Raw genomic sequence first — 11729 nt, forward strand, 5'->3', positions numbered from 1 at the left:
TAATAGCTTTCAAAACACCAACCACTCCACATGAGCAGGGAGGGCCTGGCAGGCCTGCAGCAGCAGTGTATCCAATACAAACCAGGAGAAAGCCTGGCACCCTCCAACCTGTCTAGGAGGAAAGCCATCCCTCGTAGTATGAACATATGCACCTTCCTCCCTGGCACCAACAGATGGGATTCTCTCCAAATCCACTGTCCCTGCACTGCTCCCAGCTACTACTCCAGGACCCAGGGTCCAATTAACTGCACAGAGTCCCATGGTTCCTTTAAATAAGAAAAAATAAATACCTCAGGACTCACATACACTCACTTCTCCAGATGTGATAGGTCTATTGTCAAGCTGCTGCTGGAATGGTGTGAGTACTCCCCTGGATGCACATCAGGGAGGGTTTGATACCCCTATGGCAGCCTGTCTTGCAGCCTGAGCTTTCTGAAAGTCCCTAACTTCCTGAGGGGTACGCAGATACTGCTCTATTTCACTATCAGAAATGTCCTCATCTCCGGTGACTGTGGAGATAGGGGGTGGGGGACAGATCCGCTTCGGGGGCTTCAACATGCAAGGTGGGAGAAGAAGGGCAGGACTAGCTGGTCTCTTGCCCTCGGGCCGATCTAAGGAACTCGTCGCTGCCTCCTCTTTTCCCTGCCCTGGGCTCTCGCTCCAACCCTGCTGCTCCTTCTCCCCAGCTTCCAACTCTGCTGTTCCGTCTCGAAAGGCCTTGCGAACCAACGTGTGCCGGTGCTGGAGAAGGTCGCCAATGTGCTTCACCACAGACCGTTTGTCAAGCCTCAGAACCTGCAGCCAGGCTAGCTGCTCGGCCATCCGCAGCAGCACAGCCAGCAGCTCCTGCAGGCGGGAGGAAGCAGGGCAGGGCAGGTCCACATTTGCCAATTTACAAAATCGGGCAAGTGAACAGGTCAGACGCTCCGAAGGCTGTAGCGACTGCCAAGCCAGGAAGGTAGCAGCAGTGATGACAGGCAAGGGGTGCCGCCCGGTCACCAACCATGTCTCATCTGCCAGCTCCACCAACTGCAATGTTCGCGACAGCATCTTCTCTTTGTCCTCCACATATTTGGCTGGAACAGACGGGGAAGCTTGGAACAGTTTGAAGCTGAAAAAAGAAAATGAGAGTCTGGTCTCCATGCCTACAGGGGAGAGGGCAGGGCTGCTCTTCCAAAGCGAGGAAAAGCAGTACACTCACAATGGGCAAGCTCTCCTCTCCTCTTGGAATGCTCAAGTTCGCTGGCCAGGTACGGAGTTCATAGAGGTGCAGAGAGAAGACAGGCTGAGTCTTCTACTTGTACAGGAAAATGCACAAGAAAGCTCACGTTTGTCAGCACCTCCGCCTGCCATCATTCTGAGCGCTTTACAAATGTTCTTCTGTCATCTACTCTACACCCCACTAAAAATACATATAGTTTAAAAAAACTGGCCCATATTCATCCAGCTAAGAAGTAACCATGCAAACCCAAAGCCACTTAACACTTGGTAACCTTTGCTTTATACTGTATTTTTCAGAAGGAAGAAAACACCACAGCTACTTAAAAAAAAGACATTAGTTTCTGCTTCCAGCCCCATGACTAACATCCTGTTGCCTCCATTCACAGATGATCCTGCTGAGGCAGGGCTGGTGCACACAGCCAAGCGGGCTATGCACAACACAAGAGCCACAACTCAGTGGCCCTCTGCCAAGGCTGACACCTACTTTGCCTATGTCATTAGGTTGCAGTGAGGGCAAAGGGATTTGGAAATGACAGCAGTCTAGAAATGTAAAATGGGATTAACCTTATTAGTACTGGGCACAAGAGAGGGAGACTACATTTTTCTCCCAAATCCCTTTAAATGGGCTTTGGTGAAAAAGAGACAGCAAAGCTCAAAGACTGGGGTCTAAGGAGCCAGCCTGTCCCAGAGTTTGCCAGTGGGCAGCTTACCTGCTGCAGTAAGTCTTCACCAGGTCCGCCAAGCAGAGGGATGGCACATCCAGCCCCAGGAGCTTCACTATCTGCATGTAGGTGCCAGAAAACACTTCCAAATCTGCATACAGCAGGGCGCAGATGGTTCCCATGGTGAGGGGCCAGTTATGCTGTCGGCAGGTAATTAAAACACAGCAGCCAACCAACACTTCCTTCTTTTGCAGCCTGGCAGCACGGATGCCAGAGTGCCGGTACGCTTGCTGGTAGTAGGCAACTGCTGTGTCCTCAAAGGTTGATGGCAGCTGCAGAACTCGACAGAGGTCTCTCACTCTGCGGAGACCTAAGAAAGCCCACAGCAAGAGTTGGGGGGGGGGAGCGGGGTGTCAAAGTCAAAGGCACTACTGTGCAGCTCCTAGCAATTCCTGCTAAACTTGCCTCCAACACCAGATGCACAAATAATGTAACTCTAAAATGACAAGAGTGACGTTTGGTGAGGTCATTCTAAAGGCACAAAGAAATCTGTGCAAAGAAGTTACATTTCAACCCACCATTCTTTGGAGGTCAGTCTGATTCAGAGCCACGCGGGAGTGTGATCTGGGATGTTGGAGTCTACATCTCACACAGCCCTGACACACCCAACCTGTATACAGAATCAGAACCATAGACTCTCTCAGAACCACCTCCATTCTTTATTTCCAACTGCCACTCTTTTAGGCTCTACTGTACACAGTAATAGTGAAAACAGGAAAAGCAAGAGGATGGGCTGGACCTTCCAGAGAATTTTCTGTATCATAAAAGGTTGATTCTCACCTCGTTGCTGGCTGCGACTGACTTGTTCGTTTTCCCCTGTGCTTCGGGAATAGGTTACTTCTGTAAGGCAACGCACAACAAACAGCTTGCTCAACCTTTATTCACCAAACTCCTGGCCACCCGCCACACAAAACTGGGGAGAATTCCTATCATTAGGCTCCATTCCTTATCTCACAGAAGGTGCCCCACTTTGCACGTTAAGAGTCCATCTGGTTTTCTATGCCCACAAGCAGTATCAAATACAGAGACCGAGGAAGGGCACCATTGCACTAAAGTGGCCTCGGGTGCTCCAAATTCTCAGCCCTCCCTCCTGTGTATCCAATCCCGGCAATTTTCCTGAGTCATGATTTTGAGGGCTGAACTGGTCAGGCACTCGGAAAACAAAGAAAAAAAAGGAGGGGGGGGGTGTTTTTGCCAATTAGTGCTAAAAACTATTTCGGGATAATGGTCTTGTCTGTATTTGTAAAGAACTGACACATAACCCTTCCGTCATATCCAGACTAGGTAAACTGAGTGTACTTTGTTTCTGTTTCATTTGGTCAACGCTTACTATACCCAGCATTTATACGTGTTACACCTAATACATAAATGTATTAGGCATATGGATATATAATATATATAATACCTAACACATGGCAGATGTCGCACCAGGTGCTAGAAAAACAGACGAACGGCAGCCTCCGCCCTCCCGCAGGCCGGAATCTGACGACAGCCCCTCCACCGCCGCGGCCCGCACACCCACAGCCCTGGGTACCTCGGAGGTTGCCTTCGTCGCTGAAGGTGGTCGTAAGGACTCCCTCGGTGACCACGCAGCCACAGTCTGAGCACACCAGCTGGCTCTGCGAGTAGTGCGCGTCGTCCACGAGCTCAGCGGACCCGCAGTCGGGGCAGCGGCCTCCACCCGGCATCTCACAACCCAGAGCCGCAGAAGCCCCCGGGCACCCGGTCCTACGCCTGCAAGAGCAACGGTGGAGAAACCGGAACTAGGAGGGAAGCCTTCTACGCGGTGCACCTTCCTCTTCCGGCTCCAGAGCAACCGCGGGATACGTAGGTAGTTCGGACCGCAGGCCTCGCACACTTCCGGTCCGTTTCCCTGACGGCTCGGGTAGAAACGTGAGCTAGAAAAAAAGAGGTTCCTGGCCTGGACCGCGTCTTCGCGTCCCGTGGTATCTGTGGTCCGTTTGAAGTGGACCAGACTGGGGGTTGAGTGGGTGAAATTCTACCTGCAGGGACACACGTCACAGACAAGAAATTGTTGCCGTTCCCAAACAGCTCTCCTTTCAGAAACTCTAGGGGAATCGTAAATTATCCATTTCTCTTTAGCAGCAAATGTTGATTTGCGCGGTAGTACAAAGTATGCGTAAAAGGAAGAATATTGTAGTGAGAGGACATTGTGCCAGACATGTTGTTTCCTCTCTTTTCAGTCTATTTTTCTCAACTATAGAAAATTCAGAGTGGCAAACTCAAATGCTCTCAGAGAGAAGGCAAGGAATGTCTGAGGGAATTGGGAGGGAAAGAACATGAGGTGCTGAGGCTTTGGGCAAACTGGAGGTTCCAAGCCGACTTGGATGTTTTTGAAAGCTGAGTTTTCAGCTATTCCAAGAGTCTGGCTCCCAAGCTCCTATGTTGGTATAGTATAAGTCAAAGAATCAGTGATGCAAACCAAGCTTACAAATTTTAAATTATGTATGTTATGTTTGAATACACATTAAGTCACCAGAAGAGTGTATTTTCTAAGCAAATCCTAACTGCACTCGCTAAGAATAAGATTTTTTTTAAAAAAAGATTTTATTTATTTATTCATGACAGACACACAGAGAGAGGCAGAGACATAGGCAGAGGGAGAAGCAGGCTCCATGTAGGACTTGATCCCAGTACCCTTGGATCACACCTAGAGCTGAAGGCAGATGCTCAACCACTGAGCCACCAGGACATGCCAAGAATAAAGATTTTTTTAATGCTTGAACGTTTTAGAATCAGCTGTGTCTGAAAAACAAGAAAGTTGAGTTAAATGGCAAGGACCACCGGAAGTCTGTTCCTTAAAACTCCAAGAAGGCAGATGGGAGTCAGCACAGCAGGTGCACGAAATCTGTGTGGAGAGTCTGTTTCTCGGGCTGACAGTGGAGAATTTCAGGTAGGCTCCTGGCATTAGCAGATTTTAAGAACTGTCGTGGGCTCAATTTCAACCTTATACGGGGGATTGGGGTTGGAAGGGTAAGATCAGCATTTTCCACTGAGAACAGAAAATGATTGGACAGCTCTATGCAGAATTAATTGAGAAGTAAGTATGTTTTGTTAGACCTTCATAAATTGGGATACTCCCTTGAGGAGTAAGATACGGGTCACAGCTGCCTTCCTTAGAAGACTAGTAAATTTTGCATTCTAGAGCTGAAAATTTTTCAAAATAAAAAATGAAGCTTATTAGTCTGAAGAGACAAGTGACACAATGACCATGTACCCGGAGATTCCTCAGAGGATTTGAGCCTCAAAAAGTAAAGGATCTGATTAGACAGGGCTATAGGTTCTTTTGAAAAAGCTATAATCAGTGGTCAGGTATACAGGATTCCCTGTATGCCTAACGAGACTATGAGTTCCCTGGACCACAGTGGGAACAAGGGCATCTCTGATGCAAAGATTGCATTTAATCTATAATCCAAGCATCAGCGTGCTCTACTTCGTAAGTCACTTACCTTTAGTATAAATTCAAAAGGAGATGCCGTACCTTACAGGAATTGTCCATTCGGCAGAAGCCCCCCTGGCTCACAAGTTCCTTCCCTCAGCTCACAGGTATACCATAAACCTCTTCTCCTTTACTACCACACAACAGAATTTCCTGCATCTTGGACCTCAGTGGGCTGGCCAGATGCTGTTCCACTGACTAGTTGTTAGTCTAGTTGACGTGCAAACACAGATCAGCCAGATTTCCATTTTCTCATTTCCCACACCAGCACCACGAGACTGAGTGCACCCTGCTGAAGGGTTGCGGAACTTAATGTGACTGTAATAGAAATGAAAAATATATTTGTAAAATGGGAAACTTCGTAAGGCTCTCCTTACGGTTCAAGAGGTAAGCATTAAAAAAACAAACAAAACAAACCAAAATACCTTTAAAAGCTGTCAGCCCCTTCTTTTCCAGTTTCTTTCCTTGATATCCAGACCTAAACATACCACCCCATCCCCAAGAAATTGCCTTCTCAGAGCATAGAACCTCTTCTCCTTTTTAGAGAAGTCCCACCTATTACCACAGAGCTTGATCTCGATGGAGCATTCACCCCCTCCCCCAACCAAGGGATGCAATAATCCCCAACAGTCTATTCCCTTACATTTGAATTAGTCACTCTAGCCTCACACCACAAAGGGGCTTCAGCACAATAGCTTTGGGTGGGTGCTGGTGTTCCAAGTCCCCTCTCTTCTAGACTTGCCCCCTAGTGTGAGGTATTTGCTCTGGCTGTCCAGCTGATAAATACTGAGACACACTCCCATGCTTGTGTGTGCACACACACACCTGTTAGAAAGATTCATTAGTTTTAGACAATACATACAGTTGACGACCTTATTGGGGTGGGGAAATATGTCTCCAAAAGCAACATAATTGCATTGGGAGTGCTTCTTCACGTCATTATACAGAACAGCTTCAGACTCCTCTCATCCTCAATTTTGTGCAAATCTTGACTCTAACTGCATTTTTAAAAAAAAAAAAAAGTGGGATTTTGGGCAGCCCCGGTGGCGCAGCGGTTTAGCGCCGCCTGCAGCCTAGGGTGTGATCCTGGAGACCCAGGATCCAGTCCCAATCGGGCTCCTTGTATGGAGCCTGCTTCTCCCTCTGCCTGTGTCTCTGCCTCTCTCTCTCTCTTTCTCTCTCTCTCCTCTGTGTGTGTGTCTCTCATGAATAAATAAATGAAATCTTTAAAAAAAACTTTTTTAAAAAAGTGGGATTTTATTAGAATCCTCTACCCATGAGAGAAGCCTTAAAATTCACCTTTCCCCAACATTACTCATCATCAAGTAGAAGAGCGTTTTTTTTAAAATATTTTATTTATTTATTCATGAGAGACACACACACAGAGAGAGAAAGAGAGAGAGAGAGAGAGAGAGAGAGAGAGGCAAAGGGAGAAGCAGACTCCATGCAGGGAGCCGGACGTGGGACTCAATCCAGGGTCTCTAGGATCATGCCCTGGGCTGAAGGCGCGAAACCACTGAGCCACCCGGGCTGCCCAGAAGAGCGCTTTTATGATTCTCCAACCAGCACCTCTAAGGGGTACAGGAGTGGTTCTCTTTTCCAGTCACAAGTGTGTGATACCATAAGAGAGCCTGGCCCTCAGACACACACAGGCTGGGAGGTAGGCAGGACCCAGGCCAGAAGATGGCACACTCTATTAAGACTTGCAGGTTGAGGAATACCAGGTTGGCCCAGTCACCTGGCTGGCTCAGTCGGTAGAGTATGTGAATTTTGATCTTGGGGTTGTGAGTTGGGGCCCCATGTTGGGAGGCAGATTGTACTTAAATCTAAAAAAATAAAACAAAAAGACTTGTAAGTCTGGGGTTCTCCACTTCCTCAGCAAGAAATTGGTTTAAGAAACTTCTTTGTCTTCCTCTGGACATCAGCACAGACACATCCTTGGTGCCCTTCCTGCTGCTGCAGACTCTCCTAAGAGTTACCTTCGTTCAGTGATAGTGATGATCTGTTTACCAGATGCTCCTCAAAACCCTTTGCCCCATGCTACATCCTCCCCCCACCCCCAGCCTATGACACTGGAGTCAGGTTTCTTGTGTCTATATCATTGGTGCCCGCAGGGTGCCTGGCACACAGGCTTTTGGAATGCTGAGTGCCCAGAATATGGTGGATTTGAGTAGAAAACTTCTGGAAAGGGAGGCTGTTGGAAAGGCTGCCCCAGCAATGATCCTTATGTGAAATACCGACCTTAAGGCCACAGTTGTTTTGTGTGTGTGTGTGTGTGTGTGTTTTTCTTCAGATTTTATTTATTTATGAGAGACACAGAAGCAGAGACATAGGCAGCGGGAGAAGCAGGCTCCCTGAGGGGAGCCCAATCAGGGACTCCATCCCAAGACCCCGGGATTATGACCTGAGCCAAAGGCAGATGCTCAAACACTGAGCCACCCAGGCGTCCCAAGGCCATAGTTTTTTCCAGAGAGGAAGAGGAAGAAGAGTTTTATGGTCGAAGTGGGATGAGAAGGAAGCTTTCACCAGTCCTCCCTGGGTTAGACGTGTGCATTCTAGTTTGTTGTTTGCCTGTCTGACTCTCCCTCTGATTGCAAGTCTCTGTGGGAAGGATATGGTTTTCTAGTCCCTGTGTCCAGGGAGCACTTCCTACAGTGAGGACTGGCATTCAGGAAAAAGCCAGTCAACTTCTGTGAATACCTGTCCCTCTGGGTGGGCCCATCAGAAGCAACAAATAGACTAAATTTCCTAGAAGGAAGCTGATTCAAATTTAAATTAAGTAACCCGGGAAGATTGGAGCTGCCTCCCATCCTCAATCCAGCCTCACCACCGAGCTCCTGGCTCAGTTGATTGAAACATTGTCACTCTAAACCAGTTTCACTCTGAGTGCTGGGGACACGCTCTACTTGTCACACTAAAGCAGGCCGAGGCTCAGGCCGTGGAGTCTTTCTGACTAGATTTCCTTCTCATCTCCGCAGCTTTTTGGCCGATACTCCTTTATCACACGTGGTGAGACTGCCTTGGCATACAGCACGGCCAGGAAGACCTAAATCCCGGTGCCCACTAACTGCCCTCGCTCAGATCGGCTTTCCCCTTTTGCATGGTCTATTCCATCCCTGCCACACATTCTGCCTTTCCTGGGCTGAGGAGTCATGTGTTCAGTTTCTTGAACTCCTAGGAACCCAGGCATCGGATAACTCTAAGGGAGGGGCTCACAGGCCACACGTCGCTGCCCAGGCTGGGAGCACGAATCCCAGTCCGCTCACTTACCTGGAACTTCCCTCCTCAGAGAGGCTGTGACTCAGCTGGCCTTGTCCGGAGGGGATATTGAGTCACACCACGTTGATGAGGTTTTGGAATTATAGGTAAGATCCGGAGCCAACGACCAAGAAAGAATTCTTGAGATGTCTGTGGTGCAAAATGGTGGTTTTATTAAAGCCTGGGCACAGCCCAGGGCGTGATCCTGGAGACCCTGGATCGAGTCCACGTCAGGCTCTCTGCATGGAGCCTGCTTCTCCCTCTGCCTGTGTCTCTGCCTCTCTCTCTGTGTCTCTATAAATAAATAAAATCTTTTAATAAATAAATAAATAAATAAATAAATGAATGAATAAATAAATAAATAAATAGCCCAGGCACAGGACCCATGCAGCTGCCCTGGGCCTGTGAGGGTTGGCTGATTATATACTTGGGAGTTGGGAGGGGTTTGAGGATAATCTACTCTCTAAGGAATTTTGGAGGCAAGGTTTCCAGGACCTTGAGGGGGCTTACCTATTGTTGGGAAAAGGTCACTTATTACCATCTAATGAAACCTAAGTCATGAGACCCTTCAGATGGATATTGGTGGGCCATGTGCTTGGGGGATGATTGCCAACATGAATCTTGGGGGTTTAGAGATAAAGAGAAATTTCTAAAGGAATTTTTATATGTTAAAGTAGGCTTACAGGATCCTGGGGGGTCGGCTTAAGATTGATTGCCTTCTGCCCTTAGCAAAGTATGAACATCCAGGCAGTTGAGTCTGTAGAGGAATGTCACGCCCCGTTTCAAGGACTTGTCAATGTGCTTTGTACTCAGCTAGTCCTCTGTTCCCCCATCAATGTCACACCATTTTCCCTGCCTGTTCCAATCCTCTAGGATTCCAAAAGAATCAGAACATTATCTCCTTGACCCCTGAAGTGATCCTAGGCCAGGGGTTAGCAAACTTTTTCTGGAATGGGCCAGATAGCAAATATTTAGCTTTGGCAGATGAGAAGGTCTCTGTTACAACTCCTCAGGTCTGCTTTTATAATTTGGAAACAGCCATAGCCCATTATGTAAACGAGTGAGCATGGCAATATTTCCGTAAAACGTTGTGGACACTAACATTGGAAGTTCATGTGATTTTCATGTGTCACAAAATATTGTTATTTTGACTTTTTTGCTAACAAATGTAAAAATTTGGGGTGCCTGGGTGGCTCCATTGGTTAAATGTCAGCCTTCGGCTCAGGTCATGATCTCAGGGTCCTGGGATCGAGCCCCACATTGGGAGTCTGCTTCTCCCTCTGCTCCTTCCACTGCTGGTACTCACTCTCTCTCTCGCTGTCAAATAAATAAATAAATTCTTTTTTAAAATGTAAAAATTCCAGTATTCAGCATGGTGTTGTTGATGGTGGTCATCATTCTGTACATTAAAACCCCAGACTCATTCATTTGATGCTAAAAAGAAAAGTAAAAATCATTCTTGCCTCGTGGGCTGTACAAAACCAGGACACTGGCCGTACTTGCTGACCTCTGTGTAGATCTCCAAATCAGACAGATGAGGAGTTCAAATCCATTCTTCTTCTTCTTCTTTTTAAAAAAATATTTTATTTATTTATTTGACAGCACAAGCAGGGGGAGTGCAGACAGAGGCAGAAGGAGAAGCAGACTCTCAGGTGAGCAGGGAGCCCGATGCCGTTCCATCTCAGGACCCGGGGATCAGGACCTGAGCCAAAGGCAGACACTTAACCCACTGAGCCACCCAGGTGCCCCAAATCCATTCTTAAGTCCTCAGTATGTGATCCTAGGAGAACTAAAGTTCTGATGCCTAAGACTCAGTTTCCTCATCTGCATAATGGAAATATTATGCACCTTGATGAGAATTAGAAATAGTATATGCTTAGTGAATAATAAAGCAACAAAGGAGCCTTCCTTTTGCATTCAAGGCTCAGCCTGAAGGGCACTTGATTTGCAAAGAGGAGCAGCTTTCTGTCACCTCTGTGAGGGCTTATCAGTAGCAGCAGAGTGACTATTTCCAGGGACTCTGATACAGGTTTTTGTGTAAAAAACTCAAACATTTAGAGGCTGAAGACACTCTCTTGCAGGAGATTCTGGGGCTTTGGAGAATGGTGGCCATACAGAGCTGAAGGAAGCCTGTTTTGAATGCGAAGTGAAAGCTCCAGCCTTCCCAGGAGAGCAAGATTGCAAAGCTCCCAAGATGACACCTGAAGAGAAGCCGAGAGAACAGGGTCCATCTGCTTAGAGACTGGGTTCTAGGGCTAAGGGGTACCTGTGCTGCTGATGCTTGGGCCACAGTTGAAGAGTCCTAAGCACACCCTGTATGCTTTTCCTGGGAGGCCGGGGTGGGGTACTTCCCCAGCAAGTGCTCATTCTGGTCCAGAGGTGGCTGTGATGAGAACCAGGACGGGAGCACCCTGGATTGTGCCGCAGTCACCATGGCTCTTCCGTGTGTTTGGGGAGCCCGGGGAGGAGGTACTTGGCTGGGGCACGTCCTCCCCCAGAATCACTATCTGTCCTTGTTGCAGAACAGGATCTGAAGGCAAGCAGAAATGTTCAAAGCAACCCGTACTGTACGGTATAGTGCCTGTTCCCATCTGCATTTAAAAGCATATCTAAATAAGACACAGGGATGCGACATACAGCACAGGGAGTATAGTGAACACCCTACGAGCTGTGTGGTGATAGGCGGGAGCTAGATTGGTCGTGATCACTTGCTAATGTATAAAAATGTCGAATCACTATCTTGTACACCTGAGACGGATATATTGTATGTATTGTATGTATGTATGTCGACTATACCTCAATTAAAAAAAAAAACATCCAAATTAAAATTCTTTTTAAAAAAATTAAGTGTAGGGACGCCTGGGTGGTTCCTCTGCCTTTGGCTCAGGGCATGATCCCAGAGTCCCGGGATGGAGTTCCACATTGGGCTCCCTGCATGGAGCCTGCTTCTCCCTCTGCCTCTGTGTGGTGTGTGTCTCTCATGAATAAATAAATAAAATCTTTTTTAAAAATTAAGTGTATCTATTTGTGAGGGGGCAAAATGCCAGGCAAAGAATCAAAATAACAGT

General features: G+C 47.5%; 1 protein-coding gene across 1 annotated transcript; it reads right to left on the bottom strand.

Moving 5' to 3' along the window:
- Window positions 1–5: 5 nt before the first annotated feature.
- BRF2 (BRF2 RNA polymerase III transcription initiation factor subunit) lies at window positions 6–3708 on the bottom strand. Its single transcript, XM_055334929.1, has 4 exons — window positions 3478–3708; window positions 2724–2783; window positions 1932–2253; window positions 6–1111 (listed from the first exon to the last, which is right to left on the bottom strand). The coding sequence occupies exons 1-4, from the start codon at window positions 3629–3631 to the stop codon at window positions 382–384; spliced, it is 1266 nt and encodes a 421-aa protein (XP_055190904.1). The 5' UTR covers window positions 3632–3708; the 3' UTR covers window positions 6–381.
- Between the last annotated feature and the right edge of the window lie 8021 nt (window positions 3709–11729).

This window comes from Nyctereutes procyonoides, unplaced genomic scaffold (genome assembly GCF_905146905.1).
Source record: "Nyctereutes procyonoides isolate TBG_1078 unplaced genomic scaffold, NYPRO_anot_genome, whole genome shotgun sequence".
Taxonomy (NCBI): Eukaryota; Metazoa; Chordata; class Mammalia; order Carnivora; family Canidae; genus Nyctereutes; species Nyctereutes procyonoides.